The 17,297-nt window shown below is 38.5% G+C and overlaps 1 protein-coding gene across 3 annotated transcripts in view; it reads left to right on the top strand.

The window, feature by feature from the left end:
- The first annotated feature begins 7,206 nt into the window (after window positions 1-7,206).
- MITF (melanocyte inducing transcription factor) overlaps window positions 7,207-17,297 on the top strand; it is a 1,359,897-nt gene continuing 1,349,806 nt past the window's right edge. For all 3 annotated transcript variants that reach the window (XM_044077898.1, XM_044077896.1, XM_044077895.1), the window contains exon 1: window positions 7,207-7,408. In XM_044077898.1, the coding sequence (XP_043933833.1) occupies window positions 7,275-7,408 (134 nt within the window). In that variant the 5' untranslated portion in view covers window positions 7,207-7,274. The remainder of the gene's footprint in view (window positions 7,409-17,297) is intronic.

The following is a 17,297-nucleotide window of genomic DNA, read 5'->3' as shown; positions in this document are numbered from 1 at the left end:
TCCAGTAATTCTAACCATGTGGGTTCTGTCCTTGAGCCAGTTTGCAACCCATCTAGTGACATAGGGTTTTATATTTAAGCTGGTGAGCTTATCTATAATGCCCGAGTGGGGTATTGTATCGAAGGCTTTTGCGAGGTCCAGGTAGGCTGTGTGGAACACCTTCCCCTCGTCAACGGCCTTGGTGACTGTTTCAAAGAAATCAACCAGGTTTAAGAGGCAGGATCTGCCCTTAACAAAGCCAAACTGGGTAGGATCCGGTGTCTGAAGGTCCCCAATATCTTTATTTATGAGGTCCACGATGATCCTTTCCATAGCTTTGCAGACCAAGCTAGTCAGGCTTATGGGGCAATAGTTTCCAGGATCCGTTGAGGCACCACCTTTGTGGAGAGGGACCACTGTTGCTGTACGCCACTCTTTGGGTACATATCCTGTAGTAAGGCTGAGATTGAACAGTAGTTTTATGTTTGGGTTTAGCTTTTCTTGGAGTTCATACTTCAGCGTCACTGCTTGACAGAGGCACAGCAAAATGATAGGCATAGTTTTTATTCAAACTAAAGGGGTGGCGAAAGCCACATAACTATGGGCTAGGCTTATAAATGCCCTTGGGCAGATAGCCTAGTATGAACCTATGTCAGACGCAGCCTGGGACACCATCTGGTCCCATTGATGCTGTGTTTTTTGCTTTGGAGAGGGCAGCTCTTACCTGAGCATCTGAGATGTCAGGGGGGCAGCACTCTGCTGGGATAGATATTTGCCCTTTTGGTGGGGATGGGGGGGAGAAGTTTGCGCTGAACCTGTCAGCTAGGATGTTGGCAATGTCTGTGGGTTTGGTGTATTTTTTGTCATTTTGGACTAATTCTGAGCATATCTGGGAATTCCCACCCAGGTTCCTAACATAACTAATGAAAGCCTTGTGGTTATCATTAGTGTCCTGTGCAATTTTTCTCTCGAAGCTGGCCTTAGACGATTTTATGAGTGCCCGTAGTTTTTTGCTAATACTGATCAGAGATGCCTTCCCTTTTTGGGATTTTGCTCTATCATGTAGTAGCTTCCTCCTCCTTCTATTGTATAGTTTGTTTATGGCTGGGGTCCACCAGACAGGACGTCTGCCTTTGGAGGATTGGGTCTTGGTTTTATTTGGGATTGCATGATCCATGCATTCCTGAAGGTGTTCATAGAATGCGTTTATAAAGGATTCTGTGGTCTTGGCCGTATTTTCCACAGGCCCGGGGGCTTTGAGGGATTCCACCTCAGTTTTGAGGAGTGTGAAATTTGCTTTAGCGAAGTTTTTCACTGTGGTTTTCAGGGCAGGGGGTGGAGTCAGGATGTGAATATCCAGTGAGATTAGTTTATGGTCTGATCTTACCAGTGAGGGATACACTTCTGGTCTGGAGCATAGAGTCCCCATGTTGGTGACGATCAGGTCCAGTATGTTTTCCCCTCTTGTGGGAGTGGTAACAAGTTGATCCATAGCATTTGAGTTTATAAATTCTAGGAACCTTTGGGCTAGGGTGTTGGAGCTAGAGTAATGCTCCCAGTCTATGTTTGGGTAGTTGAAGTTGCCCAATATAATGGTGTTTGGAGAGACCTTCATATTTTCCAGTGTTCTCAGGAAGGCTGAGTGGGGTTCCTGGGTTTGGGAGGGTGGTCTGTAGCAGGCTATAAACTGGAAGGCAGTTTTACCCACTGATAGTTGCACATGGATAGTCTCTGATGCTTCATGCTGTGCCACCAACCTGGAGGTGTGGGTATCTTTGACGAATATCGATACTCCCCCTCCTTTTCTGGTTCGGTCCAAGTTTTGGGGCCGAAAAATCATCATACATTAAGGCTATAAAAATCATTCCCTAAGCCCCCAAGTACAAACAAAACTAGACTCAGCAGAAATTAAACACCACAATACATGCCACCACATCCATAGCTGAGAGTCACCAGAAAAAAACAACTTCTCCCAAACCCAATACACATAAACCCCCTAGTAATTAAAATGTACAGTGATATGTGACACCATAGTCAGGTACGCACACTCTTCTCTCACAATAATAATATCCACTCTCACAAAAAGGAAATAGCTAATATCCTCACTGACAAATTTTATGCCAGCCACAGTTATAACTATTTCACTAATTTCACAGTCCTGGCTACCACCATGTAATTACTATGGAACAACTGCTCTCACTCCACTCAAAGGCTATAAATACCTTATCCATGGACATTGATAACATATTGGGTTGCCTGATTATCAGTACCAAATAAGGCATATCTGAACATCTTTTTAATCTCTTTAATATAAGTCTCTCCTCAGGTAATGCTCCCAAGCTTGAAAAGCAGCCATTGTAATATGCTACACAAAGGTGGTCTGATCATGGACCCTGGTAACTATAGACCCATTAGTCTCACTAGCCTCAAATGTCAATCTATGGAGTATGTTATCTCAGACCCCATTAATCTGAGCATCAAAAAATCTCTTAACCATGGACCCTCATCAATTTGGCTTTGTCAATGACATTTCCTGCCTCTTTAATTGTGTTACCAAAACAGTGAATACTATTTGTAAAGTACAGACAGCATACCAAGACCTTGCAAAGGCCTTATATACTATTGTCCATGTATGCATTACTGACAGAAGAATAAATGTGAATGTAAAGCCAAGTGCTGTACAGTGCATAGCTAACTGGTTGTCTGATAACCCACATGGTTGGAGTCATAAGTGCCACTTCTGAAACCAAAAAAAGTTACCAGTTTTGTACTGCAGGGCACAATGTTGAGCCGTCTCCTATTAGGTATCTATTTCTCAGACATTCAGGTGACCATTCCTGCCCTATAGTTATCAAAATTTGCAAATGACTGTAAATTGGGTGTTGTTATTGATTCCTCCACTGACTCAGTATTGTGTCACCTGGGTTAGATTACGTTTACAGTTGATGCGAGGATAATGGTCGTAAGTTAAATGTGAAATAATGTACTACAGTTTATTTTGGGGAATACATTTCCACATCATACCATATAGGTGACCCATCCCTCCAATCAGATACTGTCATAAGGGATCTAAGCACTGCTGTTGATAAAATCCTGGTCTTTTGACCATCATGTCTTTCCATCCATCTGGCTCCTGTCCTCATCACAGCACAACTACTGCTTTGCTGAATTTTGTTAATAATGTCAATGAACATAGTAATGCCAGTAGCCTAGTATCCACCATCTTCCTAGACTTAACATAAATAATTTGCAATTTCTACTAAACCCTAAAAAAAATCTAAATTACTGTTTTTTACCCCAAATCACATCTTTACTGAAACAGTCATCACTATAATCTTTGCCGAAAACATGATAGAAGAAGTAAACCATTCACAGGCACCTCGGCGTTTCGTAAAAATCTACTGCCAATCATTAGCGGACCGGAGTTCCAATGTGGCGACCCCTTACCGCAAAGCCGAAAGACAAACAACAACATATTTGGGGTTAATCCTATAGGAAGTCTATTGTATTAAATCTGAAACCTTTCCCTAATAGTCTAGATAATATGTAAATTTGAACTTACATATTTTCATATGTGATTCATATAATATTAAATACTGTTCCTCCTGCAGATGATATAATTATTTTTCTCTTAGGTCAAAAAGTAAAAGCAGAGGAATGTAGTGTATGCTTGCTGAAGATCCTAGGTGCATGTGTGCCTGTGCTCTTAGTAGGTGATGCCAGTTTACAGCAGCAGACCAGTGACATCCCAGGAACAACATTGATTCCTCACATTTATTTAAAGTACAATGTTTTTGTTGTGCAAACAAACACCATTTCTCATTCTACACAGCAAAAGAGAAATGCTTAGTAGAGCACTTTGTAGCCTGTGACTGTGGGCTATTGAATTATTTATTTTGTTTTTAACACGTTTTAAGTTCCTTCTCACAACAAACAAAGTACGATTCCTGCCATAGGATAACAAACATTTTTTTTTCTGTCTTTCCATCTCTTTCGTTGAACCATGACCTCGGCCTTCTAGTAAATTGCATATTTTTCTCTACCGTTATCTTTCCTCCCCAGGGCTGCACTGAGTGAAATGAAAACCTGCCACTTCACTCCACTTGCATAGGAAAAGTAAAGCCGTGACCAACGCTTGTAAAGGATGCACAAACTCCTTTAAATAGAAAGTGGAACTGAGCAATAACCCAAATGTAACTCAGCAATGTTTAGTTAGGAGAATACTTCGAATTAGTATGAACATTGACTCTAGGTGATGGGACACTGTTGATGGGACACTAGACTCCATGTACAAAATGGGGAAAAGGAGAGTGATGCTGTTACCGTTTCTACGTTTGTCCACCTCAAGAATTGAACTGGTGAACCGGTTTTATTAAAAACAACATATGCGTTGGTAAAAGTTCCCAGTTTATTAGCTGCGCCTGCAACACATACGCTCTTAGGGAGCAAAGATGTAATCCACGCACTGACAAATGTTACCCTTTTTTAAGGTAGTTGCTGCATATCGTAAACACACACACACACACACACACACACACACACACACACACACTTTATTTCTTCTGATGATGAGGTTGCTTAGTGGCGGAAACTGCTTTGACGCTTCATTTGATTATCTGCTTGAGCTAAAATTACCGAAAGTGATTGAACACCTGAAAAAAAAACGCTCTACTATAGCATGTTCCTTGTCGCTGCATATACCTCACTCAGTTGACTTTCAAATGCAAGGTTTTAAACAGGACTGCTGAAAACTCTGTCCACACACTACGCATCTGCATGTGTCTTATTGAAAATACAGTGAGAAATTAACATTGCTCTCAACCAATCAGGGACAAATCTCAACAGAATCAGGGACAAATCTAGAAATAATCAGGGACAATTTTAAAACGTTATTAATATTAGCTTGAGACATTGAGATAGCAAGAGAATGTGAATCAATATACATTTTCTGAAGTAAAAGAAATCTATAATTGTAATGATTTTCATTATTTATTAAGTGTAATTCACATATTTTTCTCCAAAAGTCACCAGTTTTAGGAGGGATTAATAAAGAGTTAAAATGTGCGTCTAAATCAAGGACACTCGAGTGGTATGGAGGCACATAAAGACAGGATCTTATGAGTTTCAGAATACCAACGTGTGCTAGAATTAAAGTGTTCCTGGAAATACCAGGTGCTCTTAAACAGAATATACTGCGCTACTGCCAACTGCTGAGTAATATGTTTACATAGGCGTGTGATAATCAGATTAGCTCCATGCAGCTGCACACTTACCAGACAAGGTATTGCAGAAAAAGGCTGTTCTCCAAATAACCTGTTCAAAATGTCATACCTCTCAACCACTTAGTGCAAGAAATCTGGACAAACCTTGACAAAATGGGGGACAAAGGCCCAAAAATAGGGAACATTTTAAATATTGCTCTTATAAATTTAGAAAGTTGCTAGAATAACAGAGTTTGTGTTAACATTCATTTTCTGAAGGGTTTGAAGTCTGAAACTCAAGTGTGTCATTATTTGGTGATTTCAATCCTCAGATCATCCCAGTGATTTGCCAGAAAGCCACAAATTTTATAAGGAACAGTCCACTAAAAATATGAGGCAAAAATCTGGACATTCTAAGAAAATCTAGTCAGTTCGGATGTATGGAAATGCCACATGGAATAGCAGGCTTTCGAAAACACAAGTACTGTTTGTAAATGAGAGTCATCTCAATCTCGTTTTAATTATATTTATTTAAACCACATTTTGCGTAGAAGGGTTACTAAGAATCAAAACTAATACCCCTCTTTCCGCTTTATCCTGAGCTGCGCATCCCCAAAGCATAGTTCGTTATGAACAGACTCAGAAAAAACTCAGATTTACTGCTCTTGTGAAAATCCAGCCTCACTCATTACACCTGCTAACACTCGAACTGTCCAGAATTTTACAGAATGTCCAATTTTTTGCCTCACATTTTCGATCGTTAGTCGTAAACGCGAGGTTTTCTGGCAAATCAGCAAGGACTGGATTCAACTAAATAACGAAATCATAGCTCTCAACCTTCCATCTCCATAATGAAGAACATTCACATTCATAATGTGGAACAAATGGGCAAAATGTGGAACACATACTAATGGCTTACAAACAACTTCAAATAGGAAGGTCATAGTATGGTTAACATATGCTGGTTTCACTTATAAAGATGACCCTTTAATGAATTAATATGATTAAATGTGTGACATACTCTTTCAATCTGGAACTTTGAGGAACATGAAGTTTTTAAGACCCCAAATGAGGTACGTTCCTCGTAATGAGGTACACTTGAGAGGTATGAATGAGATACATCTGAGTTTCGGACTTCATAACCTACAGAAAATGTACGTTAATGCAAAATCTATTGTTCTGTCAACTTTGAAAGCTTATAAGAGCCGTATTTAAAATCTGTTTCCGATTTTCATCTGTCTTCTATTTTGCCACCCCCCCCCCCCCCCCCATTAGGTTTTAATTTTACTTTGTCCTGGACTGTTGCATTAGGAGATAGGAGAGGTATTTTTTTATTAACTTGCATATGTTGGACAAGCAAAAAAAAAAATACACCAGTTAAATCGTCCTCAGCACATTCTATAAAGTTGCAATGCAATTGCAACTACTGACGTTTTTTTAAAGACAGCATAAATACATTTCTGTAGCAGATAGTGCCTAGCACTGGTAAAAAAGATCTAGTCAAGCGTGTTTCCGCTGCTGTATCATTTGATAGCAGCTCTGGTGAATCAGAAACAAGCCCTGCAAACTGCGCTCCTCCTGGCTGCTGCTAACATCTGTAAACTGGTTAAAAAGGCAGAACTTCGCAGTTTCTTATACGTTGGGGTACTAACGTCCAAAATAATGTTTAATTAAGTTATTTGGTTTATTTTTCACAAGGAATCCTGACTGTCATATGACATGTTTCCCGGCTTTTGAGATTTACAAGATAAAGTCTGACAGAGCTGTCTTTAAATTTACTCTACTTGCTGAGAAATCGGTTGACATACGCTACACAACTTCACTGACTTTTCCAGCAGCCACAGCAAACCTGCTGACATTGACATTGTACCCAAATTCGAAGCTTACGTGGAGTGGTGACAGCCTCTGCTGCACAGCTTTCTGGAACTTGTAGTTTTTCCTAATAGCTGACTACAATCAGCAGTGGATACTCTAAAACTACAAGTCCCAGGTGGAGATGCTCTGACAGGGTATGCTGAGTAGGGAGTTCACTGCGGCTGGCACTGCGAGTTGGACACTAATAACATTATTTCGTTTCTCATTATTTTCTGTCATATGTGGGACAGTAACGGTGACAGCCTGAAAATGCAGTCAGAATCCGGAATAGTTGCAGATTTTGAGGTTGGGGAAGAATTCCACGAAGAACCGAAAACATACTATGAGCTGAAAAGTCAACCTTTAAAAAACAGGTTAGTGCGTAATGACATTAGAATATGTTTTGTAAAACTGTGCGTGGTGGCTCTGAAGTGCGACTAACTTAATATTTCGTTCCATTTGCCCATCTAATGCGGTATAAAGTTTTAAAGCATATTTCATTTATTGTGCACTCTCTGTGGTTTATTTGAAAGTCAGTCTTCTTGTATACGTGTTAAATCAAGTGTGAAATGTTTAGCTGATATTGCAACTAGGCACTTACTTATATATAGTTAGCTTCCAAACTTTGTTAGTTTGTGCTTGTTTCAAACGGTGGGATGTGTTCGTCCTTATTAGAATAAAAAGTGATGTATCATAAAATAAATACGGTAATTCAAATCCTGGTGTATAATATGGGCTGGTGGCTGCAACCTGCTTACCTGTCAGTGTCAATATTTGTTATGTCACATACTCTTGCTGGATTGTAGCCTCTCGGTATTTTTGGCATCGGCATGCGCTAACGACTTTTACAAGTGGCGTTGAGGACTGTTTTTTTTTTTACATGCGGAAACTGTAAACAATTGGGTTTTATATGAAAGAAATAGTTGCATTTCATTTTCAAGATGCCAACGGTACTATTTAATGGCAACAATAATACTAGTAATGAAAAGCTTGTCTGCTAAGGTAAAGAACAAATTGCATAGATCTCATATATTTTATAACACATATGGTTGTTATAACCAGTTTTATTTGCACTTAGCGATGTTTTTTTTCCAGGCAGCAGTTTTATTAGCATGGAATTCTGTCCAGATTGCTGATATTTTGACGGCTCCTTTCCGTATCACATTATTTTACTTTCTTCTTGGACGGGGTCGGGGTGTCTGTTTAGAGTATCCAATCCACCCACTGCATGTATTTGGAAAGGAGGAGGAAACCCAAAGGAACACAAAGAGGACATGCAAAATTCACACAGAAGGCAGTCCAGCCCAGTATCAAACCAGGTAATTCTTACTGTGAGGCAGCAACACCATCTGCTGCGCCACTATGTTGCCCCCTTCTCAAGCGAAATGTTGACCAAAAAAAAAATAGAAGTAATATTGTTTTCGGTATCAGTTTAATCGTATGGCGTGTTTAATTTACTGAAGTGGGCCACTTGGTTTGGATTATTCCTGAGTTGAGGCTGATACTAACTTCTTCTTCTTCCGGCTTTTCCCGGTTAGGGGTCGCCACAGCAGATCACCTGTCCACTCATGATTGGCAGTGGAGTTTTATGGTGTCGAGTTGCCAGCCCAACCTTCCACAGAAGGCACACACATGCACACACTCACACCTAGGGCCAATTTAGAGTATCCAGTCCACCTACAGCATGCCTTTGGGATGTAGGAAGAAACAGGAGCACCTGGAGGAAACCCACGCGACCACAGGGAGAACATGCAGACTCAGCACAAAAGGCACCCCAGCCGAGAATCGAACTGGAGAACCTCTTGCTGTGAGGCGGCAACCCTAACCGCTGCACCACTGTGGCCACCCTTGAGCCTGATACTAACATAATTCCTAATTTTTTTTTTTAATCCCAGAGGTGAATGGGTATGGTTCTAAGCCAGTGATACTAGCTGCATTGACCACATACTTCTCAACCTCTCGGTGCAAACAAATCTGGACAGAGACAGAAATAATGGGGGGACAAAGGCCTCAGAAAAGCGATACATTTAAAATATTGCTCCTATAAACTTAGAAAGTTGCTAGAATAACATGTTTTGAATTGTCATGTATTTTCTGAAGGATGTGAAGTCTGGAATTCAACTGTATGTCATTATTTAATAACTTCAGTCCTCAATGATTTGCCAGAAAACCACAAATATTATTTGGAACAGACCAAACATATGAGGCAAAAACCTGGACATTCTGCGAAAATGTGGACATTTGAGAGGTATGATTGACTATACTTCTCAACCTGCAGACATGGAAGATTAGAACATAGGCCCTTTAAAATAGGAACATCTAGCTAAAATTCTAGATATCTAATTAGCATAAAATTTAAATTCCTGCTTGAAGAAGGAATTCGGGATGTTACTCAGAAACACAGATAGTGAGAAAATAATAGACAAATGTAAGCACTTTCAGCAAGATCTGTAGGCTTTAATATTGCAAATTTCTACAACACAAAGCCATTTATTTATTTATTTTCGTTAAAAAATGGAATTGCATGATGTGTGTCCTCTTTCTTTAAATTGTTTCCACCTTTATGTTGGCCATGTACCATAGCTTCCTTTATACAAAGCAGCTTCAAAAATCACCTGTGATGAGGGATTCAGAAAATTGTGTGAAGGGGTAAATCAAGCCTGAAAATATGTACATACCTGCAAAAATTGGGGTATCCCAAATTAGTCCTGAAAACAGAAGTACTTCCCCAGAATAGAGAGAGTTGGGGGCCAGTAGGGCTGGTCTTTGGTTAACTGGTGTCCTTGGCAAAAGGGGCTCCACAGCGCCTCCCCTACCACCACCTGGTGCCCCTGTGTGGTCTACCTACACCATCCAGATTACTTTTTTCTTTCTTTTTCTCACAGTCTGTCTTACTCTTCATTTTTTTCCTGTATTCATTCAACATATTTGAAAGAAATATTTTGTTTACTACAAAAAATAAACAAATAAATATTGGAAAAATGCCCCTGCTTGACTGGTGCCCTAGGCGGCCGTTAGTTGGCCTATGCCTAAGGCTGGCTATGGGGGCCAGTGACCAGGATTCATGAATGTCTTATATCAATCTCAGTGGGTTCATAATGACTGGTTAATGTGATATGTTCATAGTTTTCTTCTGAAGATGATGATTGACCTGTTTGACTCTTGGAGGCAATGGAAGACAGGGAGCAGTGGTAGCCATACTCTAACATAGATAAAAGTGTGGGCAGCCCAGTTGGTCCCTGGAGTGGAAGGAAAGTTATTGGAGGGCTAAGTAGACGACAGAGAGGGTCCACAAACATCAGATAGAATATCTGGGGAGGGATGCCATGCACAGTCAACTCACAAAGGCTGTGTGGTTTGACATTTGCCTCTCAGCACCATTCTGTTGACATTGCTGTGCTAAATCCGTGCCTGATCTGCACATGTTCACAGAGCTTTTATGTTGTGAATACCATTATGCATCCTTGGTAGGATGCAAATGCTGCATAAGCAGCTTGTTTTACAAGCTATTCAGTTACACATGGTTTAACAGGATGATTCTTCAGAGAGAAACAATATACTTTGTCCACCATAGTAAGGGCTATTCTGCATTGGACATGAACAGTTTTAATGCATTTGTGGTTTGTTACACAGAATGACTTCTGGTGTTTTTCTTTTGCATGTAGCAAAGGCTTTGGTAATGCCCTGAGGAACCTCTGCACAAATCTTAGCTACAAATATTTAATTAGAGTTTTGGTAAACAGAGACTTGTAGTGCATATGGAAAAGTGCATTCAGCCTGTGTTGATGCATAATTGAGATTAATGTATAAATTACATTTACTGAATTTAGAAACTCAGAAAAGGGGGCTTATTTATTATTTGTATTAATGGTGGAGAGTGTGATCAAACAGAACCAGTTTTATTTTTTTTTTCAAATCTCTCTAAAAGTACAATTTAATATTGTGGATGTCATATAGTTTCTTCAATATTTCCAGATAACTCAAGTAACTGTCTTTGTGCCTGATGTATGTGACATGCTAATTAATGAGGATAAGAAATCATCAAGACTGTCATAACATTTATATGGTTAAACATATGCATATTTTTATAGCAATTCAGGATTAAAGGACAGTGAGCTCAATCATTAGCGGTATGGCCTTGAAATGTGCTATTTTAAAAATCTCTATTAAATGTGGTCATTATTTAGGGAAATGTCAGAATTTTCCAACTTCATTGGTAGTCAGCATGCTAAGGCTTCTTTTATCTTCATTATTAGTATTTTGAGGAGACTAATCTGTAAAACCTTTGAGCAACAGAGCTAACGATCCATACTTTTTATTATTGCACATTAAACAAAGCATGTAACTAGGTGCTACAGATAAATTAAGAATTAAAGTTGAATTAAATTTTGTGTATGTTTTTGGGAACTTCTTTCCATATTGATAGGTATCTAGATAGATATGTACTGATAGATCTATAAATAAATAAACAAATTATGTTACCAGATCTATTTTATTGTATTGCACACTGTATTTTCCTAAAAATATCGATTGTATATATTGTTTCTCTGTAACTGTTCATTGGAGATTTTCTCTCCAGGCCTCCACTGAAAACAGGCTCTTCGTGGCCCAGTGGACTTCCCTGATTATCAAACAGAAATAAATTAAATACATAAATAAATAAATTAGAACTGCAGACCACTGTTTATAACACTTAGTGTTTGATGAAAATTCTGCCACTGCATTTTCCTACTTATGAAATAAATCAGTAAATAGACACACACAACAACTCTGCAACAACAGGAGATGTAAAAAGCAAGCCGGTCACACCAGGTACTTAGCATATTTCCAGTTTATTCACAACTCTTTTGTCTTATTTAATTTCAGACTTCATTAGAATGAAATCATTGTACAAAAACACACACAATATATACCCATTTCTCCACCCATTTCTTAATTAATTCACCACCAGTTCAACCCATCTATTTTAAATACAAGTAATTTACAACACAGCTTAAAAAACTAATATAATATAATAATCCACTACAAAATCACAAAAAGTTTTAATTATTATGCATAATTTCATAAAAACTCATAAAAAATATGCTGCTCTCAATTTTAAATAAGAACTTAATGATACCCTTCTACCTTTTCATCAGAGTTAAGCTTTATTTGCCATTTTAACTCTTTGAATTCAAGGAATTCATCACTTGGCCCACCCCAGTTCTTAAATCTACATGATCTATGGCACAAAATTTAAAGACATGTGTTGGGTTCTCTTTAATGTGTCTGTATAGGGCATTATTTTCATTATGATGCTTAATTTCATAAATGTGTTCATAAATCCAAGCTCTAAATGCTCTCTTCGTTTTACCCACACAATAACTACCACATGCCTGACATAATGCAACATACACCACTCCTTTTAAATAACAAAAATATTTTTTGAGGGGTTTTATAATACTAAAGTTCACAATACTAATCCTGTCTTGATGAATGATATATTGACATTGCGCACATCTCCCACATTTAAAACATCCTCCATTTACCCTTCCAGCAGCATTACTCTCCAACATGCCCTTAAATGAAGCCTCCTTTTTGTATGTTTTTTTCTCCTAACAAGGGTAATAATTCAAAGTCAGTTCTAAATATTCTCCAGTATTTTTAACAATGTCACAAATATAATAGTAATAAATATTTTAGGGTAACACCAGGGCTCTGCCATAACTCTCATTGTTCCCTTGCCCAGCTGCTTGCAAGGTAATAATACTGTTGTCCAACAGCACATTATAAACCCCTTCATTCCGTTCCCTCTGCACTTCACACATTATGTTAACCAACATCTCCTTAGGGTAATCCCTCCTAGTTAACATTCTTTCCAAAACCTCACATTCCTGAAGAAAGTCCTCCACTGTAGAGACCATTCTGGCTAATCTTACAAATTGGCCTTTAACCAGGGCTCTCTTTTGATGTGTAGGGTGCCAGCTATTATAGTGCAGTAAGGAATTAAAATAAGTGGGCTTCCTATACAGGTGTGATATGAAGACCTTGTTATTATAGGCCTTTTTAATGGTGACATCTAGGTAATGAAGTGCATCACTATCCTTACACATAGTAAATCTCAGAAAATGTGTAGTTTCATTAATGTATTGGAAACATTCTTTCAATCTGTCCTCACTATCTTTCCAAAATAGCACCACATAATCTAAAAATCGACCATAAAGCGCCCAACAATCTTTGAAAGGTGAATTAAAGACACAAAGATATTTCCACTGGGCTAGCACTGTATTAGCGAAGACAGGGGCACAACATGCACCCATGGCTACCCCCTGCCTCTGCTTAAATAGATGCCCCTCAAAGCTCACAAATTTGTTCTATAACACAAGTTCTATGCAAGCCCTTAGGGTTGAGACAGTATTATGGTCCATGTTTGCATTTCTAACTATATACTTACAAACCCAGTCAATCCCCTGTTCATGTGGGATGACCGAGAACAGGTCACAGATGTCTATAGTTACCATTAATAAATTATCATCATACATTTCTTGTCTTACTTTCCCTCGAAAGTCCCAAGAATCTCTCAGCAAGGTCGTTCTATTTTCTAACACGTTTAACTTTAAAGTCCACATATTTAGCTATATTCAATGTTTTTGATGCTTTTGCATGCACTATTGGGCATAGAGGGTGGTTGGTGATGGATTTATGAATTTTTGGGATCCCAAAAATCGTTGGTATCCTTGGATGTGGTGTCTCCAAAAATTCATGTTCCTCTATAGTTATCTGCCCATTTAACAATAACTCAAACAAGTGTTAAGTGCACATTTCTGTAAGCAATATTCAGTTCATTACGAGAGACTTCTGTATAAGTTTCACTGTATAAAAGTTCAAACATCCTACTAATATAATCATTAATATCCATTATCACCAGCCTCCTTCCCTTGTCTGCTTTCATGATTCCTATGTCCTTATTAGCTAATATTTCTTCAAATAGCTTTACCTCACTAGGTGTTAAATTCCCTATTTTATTACGATCCAGTCCAAACCTAAGGTCACGAATTTCCTTAACACAGTGTTTCAAATAAACTGACCATAAGATGTTGGGGGGGGGATGAAAGGACTAGGTCTTTTTAATTGCATCAATGGCCCCCTAGTATTGTCTCCATTTTGAAACTGTATTGCCAGATTCAACTTCCTACTGAATGCTTCCTATGGAGTTGGTATATTTAAGTAGGGGGGGTGTGGGGGGCGAAGCACCCCACTTAGAATAGTGTTTAGTGTGTTTTTTTTTGGGGAACAGCAGATTTTTTCCCTGGGAAAAAATTGCTTTTCTGGCTGTTCGCTCTTTTTTGTTTTCGTTCTTTTGTGGTCGATATAACAGCATTCGATCTTTTGATCGTTCACTGTTATAACATATACCCTTTTTTTTTTAAATGTAAGTCAGTAATGATTCCTTTGTTTAGAGAGAGTTCTTCATGTTTGCGCAACCATGGAGTTGTTAAATGTAACTGGGCACAGTCTTACCCCTTCTGCAAAAAACACTTGCTTTTGACTTTTTCTGGCAGGTTTGTATCCCGAGCAGTTGAATTCAGTGAGTTGAGTCCTCAGTGAGTTACACCTCAGCGATTATGTTAATATCCAAGTAGTTGCTTTAGTAGAGTGTTAACATAAACAGTGGCCAAGCATTTATTTATTTGTTTGCTTATTTATTTACAAATCGTTAACCAGATCAGCCTTCGTAGAAAAGTTCATAAAGTTTCAAACCAGTGTTAAGGTACAAGTAACAGCAACTCCAAGGTGTTCTGTGCCAATTATAACTTTTCCTTGAAAAATTCTAAATTAGTAACATTTTTAATTGCTTTAGGTAGTATATTCCTTAGTCAGGGAAGCAATGGAGTTATATGTTTGTCCCTCTTTTTTTGTTTTATTTAGTTCCGTATATATTCTAGTGGATAAACCACAGATTTTCCTTATAGGTTGTTGAGTGTAATAATTCATCACAACTTTTATTTCAGATGTGCATTCTTAAAAGCCAGGTACAACTTACAACGTGGCATTCGGTATCTGATACTGTATAAATTGCATCTCTTGTAACCTTTTCTTCTATGCACCATTATGGTTAGTTCCCCGTTTGTAGAAGGTGCCTGCGGAGAAGCATGTTGCCACTGATATGACTCTGAAAATACATTCAGTAAATTCCAAAAAGGAAAGCTTGTACAGTAATCACAACATTGAGAACACATGTTTGCAACAGAGCATTCAAGACAAGATTGATAGAATCAATAGATGGCATTGTGAAGAGCAGAAATACTAGTAGACAGTATTTACATATATATATATATATATATATATATATATATATATATATATATATAAAACGCTTTATATTTGGTGGAATATAAGGTGTAACATCCCAGCTGTAAATATATGTTTGCACCATTAGTCATAGGCATAGAAAGATTACCACTGAATATGTGAATTACATTAGTAGACTATGGTTTGCAAATAAATTACATGGAGTGACAGATCTGACTATTCCTCATTGGATTTCCTGTGAAGAGTAACTTTGCGCTTTTGTACAGGTTGGCAGTGTTATGCACACTTTCTTGCTGTAAATTGTAGAAAATACACAGTGGTCATAATCATTACTGAACAATAAGCATTGCATATGAGTGCATGTCTTTTAGCGTTTATTATTGTTAATGAGCTAGTCTGTTTTAAACTGTGTTATGAGTTATGGCTGATATGCTTTGTATAGTGTTGACCTCAACAGTCACTTTGTACCAGGTGCCAGGTAGTGTATGCCTCAAAGCACTGCATCTTAACTTTAAAGCAGTGTTTTGGAACTTTGCACCTGAATAGCTGGTGTCATTTGAGCAAGTGGGCCAGATATTGATATGTCTTTTTTTTGTTTAGAAGTTTGCAAACAAAGACATTTGATAATATGTTCATTTGTTGGCTGTATTCATAGGTGTTTCAAGGGTATGATGGTCTAATGACTGCATACACCTTGGCAGCACCCACTGAAAGGATTAACTTCATTTCTCAAGGAGAGAGAGGCCAGCTAGTCCCAGAATAAATATGAGATCAGCTAGTTGTCTAGATTTATTTTGAAGGAAGATATTGAATCATATTGTTTAATCTGCAGAGGAAGTTGATTTCGAGTAGGGGGAGGTGCTAGGTGATGAATATGTCTCTCTATCGTATTCTTTTAATCTGATGATGAAAGTTCAGGTCTCTCATTCTAGTGATAGCTGCGCTGTTTGATTTTATGAGGTATCAGAGTTCACGGACCACTACAGCTCTAAAGGTGCAGTAAGCACCATCCCAGTTTGGCACTGGCACTTCAGAGTGGTGTGTCTGAGGAGATATTTCAGTTATACATATGACAAATCTTTTGTTCAGTTTTCTGCACATTGTGGAGTACATTTTCAGACACATTTTGTTATTAAACTACAGTATAGGTTTATAGGTAAGTACTAGGCTAGCTGCCCTTGGGGGGCATTTTAAGCCTAGCCAGTTTCCCTTTTTGTGCTCTAACCTATCATATTGGGTAAGAGACTGGCCTTACTCATCCCACGGTTGATAGTTATATATTATCCCTAATGAGAATAACTGTGATATGCCATAGATATTTGAGGGGACCCATGCCTGTGATAAAGCATTTAGAAGCTGCCTCTGTCCATTAGTAGTATAGGGCAGTCCTGGGGTAAATTTTCTGTTTCCCATTAATAGATGCATGCTTTATTTGAATTTGGACAGGGATAAACTTTGTTTTATGTGGATGGGGAGTCTGTTCCAGAGCAGAGGTATCCTCTGCGAGATATACCTATTCATCCAAATTGTTCTGTTGACGTTGCGGAAGAGGTTTAGATCCCTAGACAGAGTATTTCTGATGCTATTTGACTTGCTGATATGCATTATATCTCTCAGCAGTGAGTCAGAGGATGCCTTGTATGCTAGACACAGGTCACAACTTAGCCATCTGTAGACTACCAAGGTTAGTGACAAGGCTTTCAGTCAGTCGATGTAGGACTTCTTGTTTAGGCCTTGTATCCTTTTAGTAAGGTATGTTTGTGAACATTCCAGTTGTTGCTTGTCTGGATAGATACATGCCAAAGGGGGCATTATACTCAATGATTGGCCTAATGGGGGCTGAGTAAATGGGGAGAATGACATCCCTAGATTTAGACACAGTTCATTTCTTTCAAAGCTGTGCAGTATAGAAGGGCTTTCTTACAACTTTGGACACGTAGGTCAAAAGTTAGGTCATAGTTCACATAAGTT

The sequence above is a fragment of the Protopterus annectens genome, chromosome 7.part0 (genome assembly GCF_019279795.1).
Source record: "Protopterus annectens isolate FY-2018-M chromosome 7.part0, PAN1.0, whole genome shotgun sequence".
In the NCBI taxonomy this organism is placed as follows: Eukaryota; Metazoa; Chordata; order Ceratodontiformes; family Protopteridae; genus Protopterus; species Protopterus annectens.
The sequence above is the reverse complement of the archived record's forward strand: the minus strand, read 5'-3'. Positions and strand labels throughout refer to the sequence as shown.